General features: G+C 38.9%; 1 protein-coding gene across 2 annotated transcripts in view; it reads right to left on the bottom strand.

Annotated features, from left to right (window-relative positions):
* Positions 1-1,698: 1,698 nt before the first annotated feature.
* Positions 1,699-21,072, bottom strand: part of UBXN2B (UBX domain protein 2B) — a 36,931-nt gene continuing 17,557 nt past the window's right edge. Inside the window, exons 6-8 of one of the 2 annotated variants that reach the window (XM_010346040.3) lie at positions 14,849-14,986; positions 8,384-8,545; positions 1,699-7,083 (exon numbers count right to left, since the gene is read on the bottom strand). In XM_010346040.3, coding sequence (XP_010344342.1) covers positions 6,921-7,083; positions 8,384-8,545; positions 14,849-14,986 — 463 coding nt within the window. In that variant the 3' untranslated portion in view covers positions 1,699-6,920. Of the gene's footprint in view, positions 7,084-8,383; positions 8,546-14,848; positions 14,987-18,221; positions 18,312-21,072 lie in introns of those variants that run through there. The other variant, XM_039464862.2, reaches the window with a different exon arrangement.

Raw genomic sequence — 21,072 nt, 5'->3', positions numbered from 1 at the left:
CTGCACTCCAGTTTGGGCAACAAGAGTGAAACTCCTATTCGAAAAAACAAACAAACAAACAAAAAAACCCCAAACATTATAATTTTACCATTCCTGATAAAAATGATAAAATCTGTTCAACAAGCCTTTCCCACAAAGATAAAACTGAAGAATAAAATAGGGAAGATATTAAATACAGAAACTACAAGGAAAGACCTTTTATAATTAAGAATGTTCTAAAAAGTACATTGAAAAGTATACTATGTAAGGAAAACACAAACAAAAAATCAATACAGGTGTAACAGAAGAGACATGTCCTCATTTTAAATATTCTTCTATCTCCAAGGTCAAAGTCAGAAAAGGCACTGGCTTAAATACTGACACTATTTGTGAGCCATTTGAAACACTGTTTCCAAGCCAGTGTAAATGGAAGGAGGTAAAGGGCAGTAAAGAGAATCTTGTGAGAAAAAACCTTTTAATTTCTTAACCCTCTTTTAATGTTGCCTAATTACCATCACACCTTAATAATTCAATAATGATCATGAGCCATCAGAAAGCCCTGTATTGCTAATTACGTGTGAAGTCTTTATGTCCATGCTGGTAAGTTAAACTGTTTGTTACCCCCTCCAAAGAAAGCAAGAAGTGTTGCGATACAATCAACAAAACAGTGGTTTACCAACATTCTCTTTCCCTGTAGCTTCCTTTTGAATAGCTGCACTTGGAATTGTGCCAGAGAATCCACATGAAATCAAACTATAGGATTCAAAGGAAATTTTAAGGTAGTTACTGCTTAGGATGATTCTGAGTAGCTCTGCTTTACATATAAACATTTATCTAAAGGACAATGAATCATCAAGTTCAAACTTTCTAAAAGAGCATTTTCCACTGCACACGTCCCCAGGTCATAGCTATAAATCCCAGAGGCAAAACTGTTAAGCTAAGTGGATTAGAGCTAGTTATTAGTTCTGGGACACACATGCTATTTTCATATGCTATAAAACACACACACACACACACATTTGTTCCACATATGCACTAGGGCTCTTTGCATAAACTATTTGGGTTAGAAGATACTTTAATTAAAAACTTTACAGAGGATTATATATATTCACATCATTGATCAGGGACACTCTTAAAAGGCAAACACTAATACAGGAGCTAGAAATAAATTATTTAGGCAGATAGTGAGAGCCAAAGAATCCTTGGCAGAACTTCCTTTTAACAAGAAGCAGCCCTAGAAATCATTTCTTTTCTAAAAAATAGCAGTCTGAAAGACTGAGCTGCAAACATAGGTAAGGAAGCTGGAAGCTTCCATGGGAGGATGCCTGCAGCTATGCCAATAGAAAAGGGCTACCTGGGGGCCAGGCACATCCACCATGGAAACTCCATCTTCCTTTGTTAGCACGTGTACAGTACGAAAGAAATGGACAACACAGAGAAGCTCAGGCAGAGAACCCACCTGCATAACAGTAGACTGTGTTGGGGGCTGCCATAGATTTGCACCCTATGCTGAGGGCACACCTGGTCCTAACCGGTTTTTCGTACTCTATGTACACCAGACACTACCTCCCCACTAGCTCATCTATAACCCTCCCTGCATTTCACTGCAGATCAGCAACCAATTTTTCCAGGACCCTTCTTGCTAGTAGAGAGCTCGTCTTTTAATTTTTTAAATTATTTTAAAATTCTATTTATAAAAAGCAATCTGCACATCCAAAAATCTTTTTTTAAAAATTTACTTATTTTACTTGAAGTGCATACTATATACCTGGCATTTCTTCCCATGTTATCCCTCCCCACTCTCCACTGTCTCTCCCCTACCCCACCAACTGTCCCCAGTGTGTGATGCTCCTCTCCGAGTCCACGTGTTCTCGTTGTTCAACACCCACCTATGAGTGAGAACATACGGTGTTCAGCTTTCTGTTCTTGTGTCAGTTTGCTGAGAATGATGGTTTCCAGATTCATCCAAGTCCCGACAAAGGAAACAAACTCATCATTTTTTATGGCTGCATAGTTTCCATGGTGTATATGTACCACATTTTCTTTGTCCAGTCTATCATTGATGGGCATTTGGGTTGGTTCCAGGTCTTTGCTATTGTACACAGGGCAGCAATGAACATACGCGTGCATGTGTCTTTATAGAACAATTTATAGTTCTTTAGGTATATACCCAGTAATGGGATTGCTGGATCAAATGGAATTTCCATTTCTAGATCCTTGAGAAATCACCACACTGCCTTCCACAATGGTTGAACTAATTTACACTCCCATTAATTGTGTAAGAGTGCTATTTCTCCACATCCTCTCCAGCATCTGTTGTCTCCAGATTTTTTAATGATCACCATTCTAACTGGTGTGAGAAGGTATCTCAGTGTGGTTTTGATTTGCATTTCTCTAATGACCAGTGATGATGAGCATTTTTTCATGTTTGTTGGCCTCATGTATGTCCTCTTGAAAAGTGTCTGTTCATATCCTTCTCCCACTTTTGAATGGGGTTTTTTCCTTGTATTGTCTGTTTTAGTTCTTTGTAGATTCTGGATATTAGCCCTTTGTCAGATGGGTAGATTGCAAAAATTTTTTCCCATTCTTTTGTTGCCGATTCACTCTAATGATGATTTCTTTTGCTGTACAGAAGCTCTGGAGTTTAATTAGATCCCATTTGTCTATTTCTTTTGCCTATTAAACTTCAGCTCCTAACGTCTTTGTGTGTTGGCATCCTTGATCTCCATGGCCATGATACAACAAAACTTGGGTGTCATCCCAGGTTAAGGCCACTTCAGCATGATACACTTTTCAACAATATATGTTGCACAAACCCCAAATACTTGATGGGTCTCAATATAGGAAGTTTTGCCAAGGTTAAGGATGTGCACCCGTGACACAGTCTCAGGAGGTCCTGATGACATGAACCCAAGAAGGCTGGGACACAGCTTGGTTTTATAGATTTTGGGGAGACATGAGACATCAATCCATATATGTAAGATGAACATTGGATCAGTACAGAAAGGCAGGAGAACTCAAAGTGTGGGAGAGGACTTCCAGAGACCAACGGTGGCATTCTTTCGAGTTTCTGATTAGCCTTTCCCAAGGAGGCAATCAGACAGGACTTTATTTCCGTGAGCAGAGGGATAACTTTGAATAGAATGACTGGGAGATGGGAGGCAGGTTTGCACTAAGCAGTTCCCAGCTTGACTTTTTCCTTTAGTTTAGTGATTCTGGGGTCCTAAGATTTATTTTCCTTTTACAGTTGTTACAATGTTTTCAGAAATCCACTGTGGCAAAAAAAGAAGCACCTGAACCTTTTTATTTGGGTAGAATAAAAACAGAAACAGTAACAGGAAATTTGGGTGATACTGCTACAACCGGTTCCTTCTCAGTCCCTGAAAAAGGTGGACCAAGGGAAATTAAACCACAGGAAATGTTATTCATGTCAAAATAATCTATTTGGCTACTCAAAACTACAAATCAAAGAAAATTTGAAAAACCTTTAGAATGAGTTTCCGTGAAAACATTCTTTATTGATAAGCAGACACTTCAAACTTTTTGATTACATAGATCATGCAAAATGACTGACCTTACACATGGTTGTCTGTTCATTGTGACATCTTTTTTGACATGATTATAATTTAAAAAGAATGACTGTAGTAGTAAAAATAATTCATGAAAATCTCTTAATGAGCAAAACATTACATAGCACACATGAAATACTGTTCATCCCTCCTGGATGTTTTAATTCTCTCCTAATGTAAATCTCTGCATTTTGGAAGACTATTATATACAAAAATGGCAGTTATTTCTGTATGTGCATCCATAGGCACCCAACTGATAAAAACAAGAAAATTTCAAATAATTTTACAAGGTGTGGTTATGTTTCCTGTTTTGTTAATCCAAAACAGGACAATGCCCTTTAATTTAAAATGTTCATTTCTTTTAAAAAATAATTTTCTTCAGAAGATGATTTTCACTCCTGAAAAGGTTGTTTTACACCTGGTAATCTTTATGAATTGAGGCTGGCTGTATACATGTAGTTTTCAGTAAGTGAAAAGGAGTAGGGCTTATTTTGAGAAGAATTCCTCTTCCCTGTGATGGTGGGATCACCACTTTCATCCTGTGGTAGTTCTGGTAGCACTCTCAGTAATGAAAATCCTAGCACAGGTAAATTCACCTCTTTGAAATAAGCAGTGACCCTGAAGAAAGGTGAATTCCAAATCTCTTAGTAGCATATTCAAGTCTTCTGGCAGTGAAGTAGGCATAAAAGACTTTTCTAGGTACTTGGAGTGGTGCTGTAACAAATACCTAAAAATGAAAAAGTAGCTCTGGAGCTGGGCAGCAGGTAGAGGCTGGAAGAATTCTGAAGAGCATGACAGAAAGAAGCTAAATTGCTTCAAACAGACTGTAGTAGAAATATGGATGGTAATGCTAGGGCAGGCTCGAAGGAAGGTCGGAGTATAATAGTGGATACTTAGACTGCCATAGAATATCTAACTCATCATGAATAGACTATTAATTGAAATAACATTAAAGACACTGCCATTGAGGGCTTAGAAGAAAATGAGGAATATATTATTGGAAAACTGGAGGAAAGGGATCCTTGTTACATTGTGGCAAAAAAAAAAAAAAATAAGCTGAATTGTGTCCTGCAGTTACGTGTAAAACAGAATTTTTAAGTGATGACTTCAATATTGAGCTGAGGATATTTCCAAGTAAACTGTGGAAGGTACAGCCTACTGTCTTCTTGCTGATTATAGTAAAATATAGAAGGAGGTAGATAAATAGAGGGAAGAGCTGTTAAATATAAAGAAACCAGGACTTGATTTGGGAAATTCATGGCCTATTCAAATGGCAAAAGCTGCTAAAACTAATAAGAGATTCGCCGTCAGGACGGTCTTCTCTAGAGAAAGTGATGAAGGTATGGCTGTATAACCTTTTGCTAATACTTCAGAAACATCAAAAGGTCTGAGTATCAGGTCACAGGAAAGGCTCTTTGAAGAGATTAAGGGTGTGTATCATACATCCGCTCAGCTATTTCAGAAAAAACCACGAACAGAGACAGGATTTTCCAGCAAAGATGTCAGCAACCTCCTATCTAAATGAGTGAATCCCCATGACATATATAAGAGACCCATAAGTTTCCTGACAATGTTATAGCAGCAGAAACGTCACCATTTTTAACAGAAAGCTTTAGAAAATATAAAAGAAACAAGCTAATAAGCCAATACACAGTTGGAAATGTGGGCTACCTTTTGTGAAAAAGTAAAAAGGACTCTGAGACAGTCACAAGCCCAGAGAACTGAGATATCACACCCAGATCCTCTCCCAAATTTAATTTAGATGGCTTTAATGTGAGATTTGAGACTTTTGAGTTGGTGAGACTCATAGAAGATTTCGGATTTTAGAGTTGATGCTGTAATAATGAGTTGTGACTTTTGAGCACCTATGAGTAAGGTAAATTTATTTTGTGATGGCTCTGAATCTTCAATAAAGGGCCACCCTGAATCTTTAACATGGGGTGGGGAATGCAGTAGGCAAGAAGAGTAATGTTCTATGTAAAATGTAAAATGTTCATGTCCTAATCTCAAAACCTGCATGTAACCTTAAATGGTAAAAGAGATTTTGCAGATGTAATTAAGGTTACTATGGATTTCAAGATGAGGAGATAAGCCTAGATTTATCCAGTGGGCCTCATTTAATCATGAGTCCTGCAGAGAACCTCTTCAGGCTGGTGTCAAAGAGATGTGATAAGAGAAGGGTCGTAGAGATAGAACAGTGCTGGTTTTTAAGATGGAAGAAAGGTCACAGCCAAGGAATGCAGATGTCCTCTAGAAAGTGGAATGACAAGGAAATGATTCCCCTGTACAGCCTCCTGAAAGGAATGCAGCTCTGCCAACAAACTGATCTTAGCACCGCAAAACCCATTTGGAATCCTAACCTATAGAATTTCTAAGATAATTATACTTGTGGTATTTTGAGCCTTATTTTGTAACTTATTATGGCAGCAATGGAAAACTAACCAGAAGTGAGAATTGAAGATGAAATGGTGTCTCGGAAGAAGGAAAAGCTTCTGGCTTCAGGAGAAATGCAAACATTTATGCTGGTAATTCTTTAGATCCAATTTGTCTCACAGAATTTACACTCCTGTATTTCTACACTAGTCTTGTTCTGGAGAAGACATTCTAGGTTGAGGACACAGAACAGTGTTTAGTGTATATAAGGAGTTTCATAGAAAAATGTGTTGAATGAATAAATGAGTGTGATCAAGGCAAGCTCTGGGAGGAACTGTAATTACTGGATTTTAAAATGTTGTTGTTTACCATATCTTCTTAAGAACTGCTGACCTTTATGTGTTTTTGTTTAAGTTCACGACGGTCATAATTCTATAAAATACAAGGCAAAATTGTATTTTCTGATACTAGGAACATACCTAAATCAGTAATTAAAAAGGATGTGTAAAATCTTAATAGAAGAAATAATTATTATATGATCAAACAACTTCAAAATCAAAATAGACACTTTTCAGTATATATTACAGACAAATTTTCAACTTACTTGATCAAAAGATTTCTTAATGGCTGTTGGTCAATGCTGCATCAAGAAACTTTAGTGCAAATTTTACTAAATGCATCTTATCAAAAGGGGTTTTGTTAATTTTTTTCTGCGAACAAATGTTGTTACATGAACACTAAGCATGGAACAAACTGATCTGCCTAGAAATCCAAAAACTATCAACATAAGCCAGTCCTTCAACTAAAAACTCAAACATACTTATCTTGAAGCCTATTCCTAATCCAAATTTGTCTATATTCAGCTTGGAAGACAGAATAACAATAAAACCAAAATTTATCTGTAGAAATAATAAAAATAATTTGGTTGTTTTTAATGCTGGAAGCACTGTCCTTATTAATATGGCATTATCATCTATTCCCACATGGACAGGAGCAATATTATTTTAGTTGCTGGAGTAACACAGTGTTAAGGATATCTGCTTCTTGCAGTGTCAGGCTTTCATCTGTTAGCTCTTTATTCGGAAATGAAGTCACAAGAATAAAGTCAAGAGTGGCAAATTCGGGACGAGACTGTACAATAAAGTTCCGGACATCCAGGATCCTGAAGAAACAAGATAAAAATAAGTTATAATGTAAAAAATCGTATTTTCATGTAAGCTTAAAATTATAATAAAAATCACAAAATTTTAGTCTTTATAAAAGGTGTTATAACTTTCTTTAATATATAGTATTTCAATGGAAAGATTTATCTTAGGCTTAAGTTAAAATGTAAAGTAACTTTAGAGTGTACTTAACATTTGCTTTTCCTGTAAAATGGAAAAAATCTTAAGGTAAGTTATGCATAAAATAAGTGTACTAACGTTGTTATTTTAAAAGTGCAGGGCTGGCTGGGCATGGTGCCTCACACCTGTAATTCCAGCACTTTGGGAGGCTGAGGTGGGTGGATCACTTGAGGCCAGGAATTCAAGACTAGCCTACTAACATGGTGAAACCCCATCTCTACTAAAAACAGAAAAAGTTATGTGGGCATGGTGGTGCCTGCCTGTAATCCCAGCTACTCAGGAGACTTAGGCATGAGAACTGCTTGAACCTGGAAGACAGAGTTTGCAGTGGGCTGAGATATCCTGCCACTGCACTCCAGCCTAGGAGACAAAGTGAAACTCTGTCTCCAAAAAAAAAAAAAAAAAAAAAAAAAAAAGGTGCAGGTCCTACTTTTTTCACAGTATAAAATATGTTAGCAGCATATGATCCAGAAAAAGGTGATTATGATTGGCCTGTGGCAAACTGAGTCTAAAACTATGAAATGTGTTGTCATAATTTTAAATAATTACTCTCGCATAAATACAGTAATTCAACCAACATCATAAATATATCTGTTAAGGTCTTACCTCAATGGACAAATCATATGTTGATGTACAAATCAATCAATATAAAAAGAACATTTAACACTATCTGAAGTTCTGGACAAGAGTACATTTCAACTTTATTTACACTATACATTTATATTATAAAGTATTTGCTATATAGAAAATTAATCCCCATCAAAATTATCACAAATTTTTAAATGAATAAAGTACCAAAAAGGTTTTACAATGTTAAATCTGATTCTACTTCATTATAGTTTTGGCAACAACACAAAGCTATAGTTCTTAATTTATTTTTGTGTGATACCTGAGATCACATTAGTATTTTGATAGTTTATACAAACTGTTTAAATACCATATATTTCATTTCTTATGCACAGCTATTATTCTTTTAAAAATGTTTCTTCTGTCAAAAACTTACTTCAAAAGTAAACCTAAAGAATATCATATTCTTCATTACTCATGTTACATAGTTTTACTTAGGTAAGCAACCCATCATATAATAGCAAACAGGACCCCACTGGTAAAGAAGCTTACCTGTGTGTACTATTGAATCTTTGTATCAAACGACTCCCATCTGCTAACCTGATTTGAATTTTTGTTGTTGGGACTGAATCATCAATAAGAACAACTGCATTAAGTATTGATTTATCCTCCTCTTCTGGAGAAGAAGGTGTACTGACTATTTCAGGTGTAAGGCTAAGAAAGAATTAAAGAATTAGAACACAATATGAATATGTAAAATATATGAAAAACTGAAGAGAGCAGGTCAACACTCAGAATATGGCTTCATTTGAGTCTCCCATATTTCTTTCAACCTCTTTCTTTACCATAAAGTTATTTTGGATCCTATGATTCTGATTTGGTTTATCTAATCTCTCTCAAAAACCTAACTTTGCATCCTTTCCTTGTTTAACTGTCTGCAATTTCTTTTTTTTTTTTTTCTGAGACGGCGTTTCGCTCTTGTTACCCAGGCTGGAGTGCAATGGTGCGATCTCGGCTCACCGCAACCTCCGCCTCCTGGGTTCAGGCAATTCTCCTGCCTCAGCCTCCCAAGTAGCTGGGATTACAGGCACGCGCCACCATGCCCAGCTAATTTTTTGTAATTTTAGTAGAGACAGAGTTTCACCATGTTGACCAGGATGGTCTCGATCTCTTGACCTTGTGATCCGCCTGCCTTGGCCTCCCAAAGTGCTGGGATTACAGGCTTGAGCCACCACGCCCGGCCTTGCAATTTCATCAGACTGTTTAGCAAATCAGTTTTAGTTAGAAATATGAGCAACTCTGAGTTGGTGTCAAAGAATGACTGAGAGCACAGACAGACATGGTTTCACATCCCAGCAACGTCAACTGTATAAAGCTGAGTAAGTTCATCGATCATTTTGAATCCAGTTTTATCATTTACAAAATGAGGCAATACTATGCTATAAAGGTGTATTATGCCAGTAAGTCCTTAACATTGTGCCTAGAACACAGCGTTTCAACAGGTGCCAGGTATTGTGTACATATTATCAGCACTAAATTAACTTAATTTAAACTTGGTTAATATTACTTAAAAACATCTGATTCAAGCACTAATCTGCAAAAGAGAATTTCTAAGTACAGTGAAGAGTAAAATGTTAAAACATGACAATAAATTCATAATGAAGCTAATTTAATAGAACATCTTACCATTTGAACTTGGTTACTAGTCACCCTAGCATTGCTGTCTCAGCCCCTTCTAACACTAGCTGAATGATCAGTATATACCAAAAGTGACTGTCAAAAATATAGTGCCTTTTGGTTCAAAGATTAAAAGAAACTTAGCCCAATTTTCTCAGTCATCTCAAGGGATTTTTGATAGCCTTGAAGTTTATTCTCTTGAACAATAAGATTTAGATGGTTTTCTATACATTATTTGGAAAAAAGACACACATGTATCGACATATTTATTAGTATAAAAGTTCTATGAGCATTTGGGCTTTAGTCCAATATGAAACTAAATCATCATGACTCTTACTCCCAATCAAAAAGTTTCTCAGAGTACACAGCAAAGTGGTAAAATTATCTGGTACTAACTGCTGACACTTTTTCTTTAGCTATTTCCTGACACTAATTTTAGAAGTGATATGAAAATATATAAAGATACACAAAAGGTTAAAATTATGACTTACAATAAATGACCAGATATTAAGGAATTTCTTTTTAATTTGGTAATTGCACTGCCAATCTGGTTTACTGTGCCAGCGGTCCAGTGTTCCTTACACAAGGGAGGGAAACGAAAAGCCAAGAGAAAAGACACGAGACACTGAATGCAAAGGACATCTTTACCTCTGCCTCGCTGATAATCAGGTATACACATTATCATCATCACTACCACCATTACCACCTCTGCCACATTCGTTATTTCATTTACATCAGCTTGGGAAGCAGTGTTAACGGCATGGTTCCTGGAGCCGGATTACCTGGATTCAATCCCAACTCTGCACTTACTATGTGACATCAGGCAAGTCACTTACCCTTATTGTGCCTAAGAGACAACAGCAGCATTGTTGTAAAGATTAATTAGGACACATAAGCACTTCAAATGGTGCTTTTACATAGCTGGCACTACTAACAGTTGGTATTATAATTATCCTAACAACTACTCTGGAAAAAAAGCCCTAATACTCCTATTGGTAAGAGAGCTGAGGTTTATCTTGGGCTCTTTCCAGACATCAAGTTGCCTCTCTGTTGTTCTGTTGTTTTTGTAATCTACTGCTTTCTGTTTATGGCAGATTCTGACCAGGTATGCTTCTTCTCAAAACAGAAAACACAGGGTGGGGAAGCTATGTAAGAAAATGTGTATCTGTCACAATGAAACTATTATATATGGAATAATAACATTTGAGAACTGGAATGGATGGACTTTCGATATAACTTAGGCCAACCACATCATTTTACCCAAAAGAAACTGAGTCACAGAGAGACTAAAAGACATGCTCAGAACCACCCAGACAGACAGCTGGATAAGCTGGTAGTATGGTATTAAAAAACCAGCTTAAAAAGTTATGTTATTTGTTTTACTTTATTTATTTTTCTGAGATGTAGTTTACCCAGGCTGGAGTGCAGTGGTGGGATCTCAGCTCACTGCAACCTCTGCCTCCTGAGTTCAGGTGATTCTCCTGCCTCACTCTCCCATGTAGCTGAGATTACAGGTGCCTATCACCATATGAGTCTAATTTTTTTTTTATTTTTTTTTTATTTTTAGTAGAGATGGGGTTTTACCATATTAGCCAGGCTGGTCTTGAACTCCTGATCTCAAGTCATCTGCCTGCCCCAACCCCACAAAGTGCTGGGATTACAGGAGTAAGCCACTGTGCCTGGCCAAGTTATGTTAATTCTATTATTTAGTTTTCAAAATCACATCTGTTTGCTATTTAAAACTTTCTCCGTATCATTCAATTGATCAAACCATAGTAAAATTTTTACATTAAAAAGAAACTTTAAGAAAGAAGAGAGACAGAAATTAATTGGTACAGGTTTCTGGGCAAAAGGCATGAAGGGACGTAGGTTATAATTCCTTCAGACAGGAGCACAAATACCCTCTTCTTCAAACGTATGGAGGGAGAGAGGAATGGAAATGACCATTAATAATCCTGAAGGCTGGAGGGGAACATAATAAGAATGTGAATTCCTGTTAGATACTATTTTCTCAGTGAAGCTGGAAGCAAAGAAATTTGCTGACAGGGAGGGACAGGGGTCGAGGAGGGGGGTTTGGAAAAGCAGCTCAGGCTTGTAAGACTGGGGAGGCACAGCACCGCCTGCTCAGCACAGCTGAGACTGGCCCCAGAAGCACTGAGGTGCACAGGGCAGACAACCCAGTCAGGCTCCAGTCAGGCCACAGTTGTTGAAGAGCTGGGAGAAGGAAAGGCTTTGAAGTTTTAGAGAAGACAGCCCTCAGGGTCTAGGGCCCTAGATGAAGTCAAATCTCAGGTGAGTGAGAGAGGCAAGCACAATCTTTTGAACAGAACAGTAGGACAAACAGGCAGTGACTGTTTTTATGCAGATCAAATCACGATTTTTTATCACTATACATGTCAGCTCAAAAGCCTACCAAGAATGCCTACTCACTCGTCCTTCCTATTAAAAATGACTTCGTGATTTTGTAGGTCTTTTAGCTGTGAGGCACTACTCTAGCTCACCAAACTATTTTTTATACCACTGGAAATTTGCAGTTTTACATCTATGGTTTGCTTTCTTCTATTATGTGACGGTACCATGTAACATTTTTACTGCATTTTGGTTTGTACCAAAATTGTATATTACATAAAAAGATTTAGTTTCCATCTATGTAACATTCTGTGTGTACTTGGACTGCCATCTATGGAAGACAATGGATTATTTTCATTTCTGTTTTACTTGCTTCTTTTTATGTCCTGTTCAGTAAATAGTTATCTGGAACCCTTGAGAAACAAGCTACTTTAGAAATTTACTTTCTAATGAAGGTTAACTATTAAACTCTTAATATATGTCTTAATGTAAATCTTTAATATACAATGTTCTATATGTAATTCTTTACTTCAGAATATATGATATTTGCTTATTCGACATTTGGGTTTGTGTATATATAGGCTCACATCAAGCTCTTCTCCTTCTAGTGTAAAGTCTCTATTAGAAGCTTAAAATTCTAAAGACTACATCTCTCAGACTCTCTTGCAGCTAGGATTTCATAACGCTACCCTCCCACCAAGGAAACAAACATATACCTGTTTGGTGGAAGTAGCACTGCAAAGTGAAAACTCTGTAGCTCTTCTGGTTACCAAGGCAGTGGAGGCATTTCTTTCTTTTACAACGGAATGTCCTAGTATCTAGTCCCTAGTTTCATGGGGATGGAGCACCTGATGGGGGGGCATAGGTGTGTCTCTAGAACACTGTTCTATTGTGTTTGTTTCTCCTGGCTAAGGAAAGTTTGGTTTGCTTGTCTCTTCCAGATACTCTATAAACTACAGAAGATTCCGCAAGAAACCTATTACTACTAGCAAGTAGATTCTATTTTCTGTAATCAGAATCCTGATCAACATGGCTAGTAAATTAGCATGGCATTATCACCACTGATCTCTCATTTTCTTCCATCAGTTTCTCCTTTCTTTTCTATTATTTTCTCTAGCTATTTGCCTTAAAAGGAAAATGATCTTTGTGAGATAATATCCTTATTTTCATGCATTTAATAACTGCTGGCTCTTCTCAGATGCCTTCCCTTTATGTTAGCTTCTTTAATTCCAATTCTAAATTTACTATATGTCTACTAACAAGGACGTACAGTCTAACATAAATTCTTGGTCACACATTTAAATAATAGAGAAGGAAAATGTACATAGCAAAGAGATGACTAGGCATTTTATCTGCATTCTAATTAAAAATCATAATCTCAATAAATATTAAGTAAAAATGAGAAGTGTGAGAAAATTAATATATATACATATGCATGTTGATCACAAAAAGAGGAGCAAAAACATAGTATTTTACAATTCAAGAGAAGCCTGGCCAGGCATAGTGGCTCATGCCTGTAACCCAGGCACATTGGCAGGCCAAGGCAGAAGAACAGCTTGAGGCCCAAAATTCAAGACCGGCCTGGACAATGCAGTGAGACCCACACCTCTACAAAAACTAAAAAGAAAAAAAATTAGCTGGGCTCAGCAGTGCCTGTAGTCCCAGCTAGTCGGGAGAATAGGGTAGGAAGCTTGCTTGAGCCCAGGAGGTCAAGGCAGCAGTGAGCTATGACTGCACCACTGTACTCCAGTCTGGGAAACAGAGCAAGACCCCATCTCAAAAAAAAAAAAAAAAAAGAGAGAGAAGCCTGATATATGGCAGGAAAGAAAGATGAGGAAGAAAATTCCAAGTAGGCCTGTGACTGAAAATTGAAGAGTTTGTGTCCTGAGAAAAACAGGTCAATATAAATTCCTGTATTTCCTTTGGGTCCCCAGAACCAGTCACTATCAGGAGAATACAAAAAGGAAGACTAGAGATAGCAAAGTATAAAGAAGCAATAATGAATTCTTTCCTATCTTGAAAAATGGGAGAAGAGACAACCAGTGTGCAGCAGGCAGCTGAAAAGGGCTTGGAAGGGAAGGAATCACATGAAGAGAAGCACCAAAGGGTACACTGGAAACATCCCCAGTGCGGCAATTCTGTATCACCTGCAACAGCATGTGCACAAGTATAGGGGAACTTTTACCAACGTATTTTACAATTTCTAAGATCCTATTAAGCCATGACTATCATAAAGGAACCCACTAAACATTCTGCCATGCACACTGGTTTTTAAACTGTGCTCTTCAATGTCCTAAGGTTCTTTGGAAATGTCTGAGAGACAATGCCTTCCTTCACTAACAATCAGAGGAGCTCAGGTTTTACATACTGGGCTTCCATAACTTGACAAAAGAGTTTGGCTGTTTAAAAACCATTGAAAATCACAAAGCTAAGCACACTGCTCCTGCTGCAAGAGCTTGGTCTTACTGATGGCAGACATGCATGCTTCAGTTATGATGTAAGATACTCATTATTTTATCTCACCAACAATCCTTTACAATTCTCTCCTTTGAAACCAGGTAATCTGAAAGAGGCATATAATATAGTGGTGAAAAGCACAAACTCTGGAGTCAGAGTGCCTGGGTTTGAATCCCACATGCTAGCCATTTCTCAGCTGAATCATCCTGGGCAAATTACTGCAGCTGCAAAATGAAGTAATAACTGTATTTACATCAAAGGGCTGTTGTAAGTGAGATAATGCATACATAGGGCTTAGAAGGCCAGGAACATGGTAACTGTAATCTCAATATTAATATTAATTATAGTATTATTAATATCAATTAATATCATAATGATATAGTGGTATAACAACATAATACTATTAACAGATTTGTATATCTAATGTGCAGAGTTCATATTTCGGTTTTTACTTCACAGGTAATTTTGCTTTTCTTATTCTCAAAGAAAAATTCATGTTCAACAAAGGTATTTTCTTCATTTTAGGATTTTTACCTTCCAAGTTTTTGCCCTTCTCCACTAAAAGCCTTGAATCTCAATCTTGGTTTTATGTATTCTTGATCTTGATGATCCTCCATATCCAAATTCACTTGGCCACCATGAACAAGGCGCTGAAGCTCCAGGGGAATCTCTCTTTTAAAAAGGGGGAAAAAAGGTATCATTAAGTTTTTCAAAAATTAAACTACATTGTTGAGATTACTGTAGTTATATCATGAGCCATACTGGAAAACAATTTTCTGCTGAAATTATAACACAAAAATTTCCATGATGATTGATTAGTCCTTGAAGATCCTTCTTAAAATTACTTCACATTACTCCTTGGTGGCTCTCAACACAGGGATGCTTTGTTTGTCACAATTGGAGTGCTTCTGGTATTTAGAAAGTTAAATTTTAAGAGCAATTTATCTGTAAATTAACACTAAAAATTCCTGTGAGGATAAAAGATAATGTGGATATTTATTAATAAACTCCTTGGAGAAAGTTCTGAAAATTGATATGGGTGTTTTTGCTTGTTGGGTGTATTAGCCCATTTGCACTGCTATAAAGAAATACCTGAGGCTGAGTAATTTATAAAGCAAAGAGTTTTACTTTGACTCATGGTTCTACAGGCTGTACAAGCAACATAGTATCACAATCTGGCTTCTGGTGAGATCTAGGAAACTTACAGTCACAGTGGAAGGCAAAAGGGGACCCAGCATATCACACAGCAAGAGCAGACGCAAGAGACAGGAGGGAGGTTCCAGGCTCTTGAGCGAGCTACCAGGCTGAGAACTCACTTATTACGATAGGGATGGCACGAAGCTATTCATAAGGGATCTACCTCCATGATCCAAATACCTCCCTTCAGCCCCACCCCAAGAGCGGAGGTCACACTTCAATATGAGATTTGGAGGGAACAAAACATCCAAACCAATTATTTCCACCAGTGACCCCCCCCCCCAATCTCATGTCCTTGTCAAACTGTAAAATACAATCATCCTTTCTCAATAGTCCCCCAAGGTCTTAAAACTTGTTCTAGCATTAACTCAAAAATCCAAAATCTCATCTGAGATTCAGGCCATGTTCTTTCTACCTATAATCCTGTAAGATAAAAAAGAAACTATTTATTCTAAGACAAAATGGTGGTACAGGCATTGGGTTAAGCATTCCCATTTCAAAAGAGAGATCCCCCAAAAGAAAGAAGCAACAGGCTCCACACAAGTCTGAAACCCAGCAGGGTAGACATTAAACCTTACAGCTCCAAAATAATCCTTGACTCCATGTCCCACATACAGGACATATTGGTGCCAAACAAGGCTTTGGGCACCTCTGGCCCTGTGACTGCTCTCACGGGTTGAAATTGGATACCTGTGGCTTTTCCAAGCTCAGGATATGAGTTGCTGGTGACTCTATCATACTTGGGTCTGGAGGGTGGCACCTCCCTTCCAACAGCTCCACTAGGCAGTGTGCCAGTGGGGACTCTGTCTGGGGGCTCCAACCTCACATTTCCCTTTGGCATGGCCCTAGTAGGGTCTCTCTGAGGGGCCTCTGCTCCTGCAGCAGGCTTCTGCCTAGGCACCCAGAATTTCTGGTACATCCTAAGAAATCTAGGTGCAGCCTTCCATGCCTCCTTCACTCATGCATTCTGTGTGCTGTAGGCTTAACACCATGTGGAAGCCACCAAGGCTCACAATGGCTTGTGCCCTTGAGAACAAGCAGAGGCCCATGCTATACCTGGGGCTCTTTGAGCTGTGGCTCGAGCTGCAGCAGCTGCTGGGATGCTGGGAATCGTGTCCAGAGGCTGCACAGGGCCCTGAGTTTGACTTTCGAAACCACAATTTCTTCCAAGGACTCTGGGCCTCTGATGGCAGGGAGCTGCCATAAAGGCCTGAAGTGCCTATGTCTGACCACAGGTTGTTAGAAGCTGCCTTAACACCTCTTCTTCAGGTGGAGGTTGCAAGATAGTGCCACTGCACTCCAGCCTGGGCAAAAGAGCCCGACTCCATCTCAAAAAAAAAAAAAAAAAAGAAAAAGAAAAAGAAATTTCTTCCAGATACCCTAGATCATCACTCTCTTAAGTTCAACCTTCCACAAAGCCGTAGGGTATAGAAACAATGCAGCCAAGTCCTTTGCTAGGGCATAACAAGGGTGGCCTTTACTCCAGTTCCCAACAACTTCCTCATTTCTATCTGAGAGTTCATCACCCTGGCCTTCACTGTCCATATTTCTATGAGTACTTTGGTCACAACCACTTGAGAAGTCTCTAAGAAGTTTCAAACTTTCCTTTGTCTGTCTTCTTCAGGGAAATCCAAACTCTTCCAATCACTGCCTATTACCCAGTTCCAAAGACGCTTCCACAACTTCAGCCTTCTTTAGAGCAATGTCCTACTCCTTGGTATCAATTTTCTGTATTAGTCTGTTTGTACTGCTATAAAGGAATACCTGAGGCTGGGTAATTTATTAAGCAAAAAGATTTATTTTGGCTCATGGTTCTGCAGGAGGTACAAGCAGCACGGCACCAGATTCTGCTTCTAGAGAAGCCTCAGGGAACTTACAATCATGGTAGAAGGCAAAGGGGGACCTGGTGTGTCACACAACAAGAATGGAAGCAAGAGAGAAGGGGAGGTTCCAGGCTCTTTTAAAGAATCAGCTCTCACTTGAACTGCCAGAACAAGAACTCATTCATTACCATGGGGATGGCACCAAGCCATTTGTGAGGGGTCCACCCCATGATCCCAACACCTCCCACATGCCCACCCCCACAGTGGAAGTCACATTTCAACATGACATTTGGGAAGGACAAAAACATCTAAACCATCTAAACATCATGGGGATTTGTGAGCACTGCTGTCATTCAGTTGTCAAGGTGGGGGATATCAGATGCTCTGCATACTTCTTATAGCATTTGTTGCCTTTGTTTGGTATCCTGACAGTATCTGAATATAATTTAAATTCAAAATTCATGTTAATTAGTCTTCTAAAATACCTTTCCTTCAGAGTTCCTCTACTACTTCTATTCCAATGAATTTAACCTCCACTCCATGTCAGCCACTCACTCTGGACATATTTCAACATTTGGAAAAGATCCACCTCCTATTCCTCTATGGAGTATAATCCTGTATATATAATTCGGGTTATAACAGTATGACTTGATCCTTTCCTATGACTTAATTCCCCAGTTTATGCTTGACTTTGTCTTTAATTGTACTTCTACTGAGAAATAAACCCACTTTCAGCTAGTTTAATTATAACACAGAAAAGCTTTCATTATCATAGCAAAATCATTTGGTTCCTCATTCTTAAGCAAACAGAACTGGTGAGTTACAATGTTCTCTGCAGAGCACTGAGTATCTGAGTTTATTTTCACAAATTATAACTTCAAACTAACCTTTTGAAATCTTCTGCCAGCAGTAACGCACATTAAAAGATTTCTAACATAAGTTGTTGAATTTCAGGCATACATGCAATGAGAGTCACCCTGTCAACAGTAAGCAGGACAGTGGCTTAGTGGGTGGGCAGCTACATACTAATTAATTCATTGATTGTCACATTAAGATGTTTCTTCTTGGAACTGGGTCCACAGTTTCATCAGATTTTAAAATGGGCCAATGGAGAGAGAGATCCAAGATGGCCGATTAGGAGCAGCTCAGGATTGCAGCTCCCTGCAAAAGTGCAGAGGGTGAGTGGACGCCGCATTTCCAGACGGATTTGTATTGCCCACAGACCAGGAGATTCCCAAGTGGAGGAGCCCCACGGGTTGCCAGCGCAGCTCTTTTGACTGGCGTGGCTGTTATGCCGGCGCCCTGGTGCAGCAGTTCTCAGTACAAAATACATGGGACTGGGTGCCCTTTTGGCTGGTGATTGGAGCTCTGAGAAAGCAGAAACACCCATTCAGCTGATTAAAAAGGGGACCAAAACAGGGAACCAGGCCAGGCGATTCCCGGGCAGAAAAGCGCCACGAATCTCAGTGCTGCCAGTGCAGTGGGTCACCGCACAGGAAATCACACAGATCCCGGTGCCTTTTCAACAGGCTACTGGAACACCTGGGAGAGAGTCGACTGTTCAACTAAAAAAAAAAAAAAAGGCTCTGAGGCAGGGAGCCAGGTGATCAGGCTCAGCTGGTGCCACCCCAACAAAAAAACAGCAATTGGAAACGCGGTGGGTTGAGTTTCACAGCAAGCACAGCTAAACCCAAGAAGATTCAGCTCTGTGGGGAGGGGTGTCCACCATTACCTGCTGGGCAGGGCAGCCCTGAAAAAAAGGCAGCAACACAACGGAAACCCATAAATAAAGCCTTAACTTCCCAGGACAGAGCACCTGGGGAAAAAAAAAATAGTGGTTTATGAGTCCTGCTGCAGCAGACTTAAACATGCCTGCCCAGCAGCTCTTAATGTACAATGGAGCTCACAGCCCAGCACTTGAGCTCCTAGAGGATAGACTGTCTCCTCAAGGAGCTCCCTGACCCCTGTATACCCAAAGAGCCACCTCATAAACGAACGCTCAGACTGACATCTGGCTGGTATCCTTTGGGGACAAAGATAGCAGAAGAAGAAACTGGTAGCAACCCTTACTGTTCCTCAGCTGCTGTAGGTGATTCCCAGGCAAGCAGGGCCTGGAGTGGACCTCAGCAGTCCTTCAGCAGAGGGACCAGACTATTAGAAGGAAAACTAAGAAACAGAAATAACTTCATCACCAACAAACTAGACGTCCACTCAGAGACCCAATCTGAAAGTCAGTAACTACAAAGACGACAGGTGGATAAATCCAAAGATGGGAAGAAACCAGCGCTAAAAAGGCTGAAAACACCTGAAACCAGAACGCCTCTCCTCCTACAAGGGATCACAACTCCTCACCAGCAAGGGAACAAGGCTGGATGGAGAATAAGTGTGATGAACTGACAGAATCAGACTTCAGAAGGTGGATAATAAGAAATCTCTGTGAGCTAAAAGAACATGTTCTAACCCAATGCAAAGAAACTAAGAACCTTGAAAAAAGATTTGACGAAATGCTAATGAGAATAGACAACTTAGAGAGGAATATAAGTGAATTGATGGAGCTGAAAAACACGACACGAGAACTTTGCAAAGCATGCACAAGTTTCAACAGCCAAATTGACCAAGCAGAAGAAAGGATATCAGAGGTCGAAGATCAACTCAATGAAATCAAATGAGAAGGCAAGATTAGAGAAAAAAGGGTAAAAAGGAATGAACAAAGTCTCCAAGAAATATGGGACTATGTGAAGAGACCTAATCTATGTTTGATAGGTGTACCTGAATGTGATGAAGAGAATGAATCCAAGCTGGAAAAAACTCTTCAGGAGATTATCCAGGAAAACTTCCCCAACCTAGCAAGGCAGACCAATATTCAAGTTCAGGGAATACAGAGAACACCACAAAGATATTCCTCAAGAAGAGCAACCCCAAGGCACATAATCATCAGATTCACCAGGGTTGAAATGAAGGAGAAAATGCTAAAGGCAGCCAGAGAGAAAGGTCAGGTTACCTACAAAGGGAAGCCCATCAGACTCACAACAGATCTCTCAGCAGAAACCCTACAAGCCAGAAGAGAGTGAGGGTCAATATTCAACATCCTTAAAGAAAAGAACTTTCAACCCAGAATTTCATCCCTAGCCAAACTAAGCTTCATAAGTGAAGGAAAAATAAAATTCTTTGTGAACAAGCAAGTACTTAGAGATTTCATCACCACCAAGGCTGCTCTACAAGAGCTCCTGAAAGAAGCACTACACATAGAAAGGAACAACCAGTAACAGCCACTCTAAAAACATACCAAATGGTAAAGAGCATGAACATAATAAAGAATCTGGATCAACTAACTGGCAAAACAGCCAGCTAGCATTAAATGGCAGTATCAAATTCACACATATCAATATTAACCCTAAATGTAAATGGACTAAATGCCCCAATCAAAAGACACAGACTGGCAAATTGGATAAAAAAAAAAACAAAAAAAACCCCAGCAGTGTGTTGTATCCAGGAAATGCATCTCACATGCAAGGATACACAAAGGCTCAAAATAAAGGGATGGAGGAAGATTTACCAAGCAATTGGAGAGCAAAAAAAAGCAGGAATTGCAATTTTCGTCTCTGATAAAATAGACTTTATAGCAACAAACATCAAAAGAGACAAAGAAGGACATTACATAATGGTAAAAGGATCACTGCAACAAGAAGAGCTAATGATCCTAAATATAAATGCACCCAATACAGGAGCACCCAGATA

The sequence above is a fragment of the Saimiri boliviensis genome, chromosome 15 (genome assembly GCF_048565385.1).
Source record: "Saimiri boliviensis isolate mSaiBol1 chromosome 15, mSaiBol1.pri, whole genome shotgun sequence".
In the NCBI taxonomy this organism is placed as follows: Eukaryota; Metazoa; Chordata; class Mammalia; order Primates; family Cebidae; genus Saimiri; species Saimiri boliviensis.
Note: the sequence above shows the minus strand (reverse complement) of the source record. Positions and strands in the feature narration are given on the sequence as shown.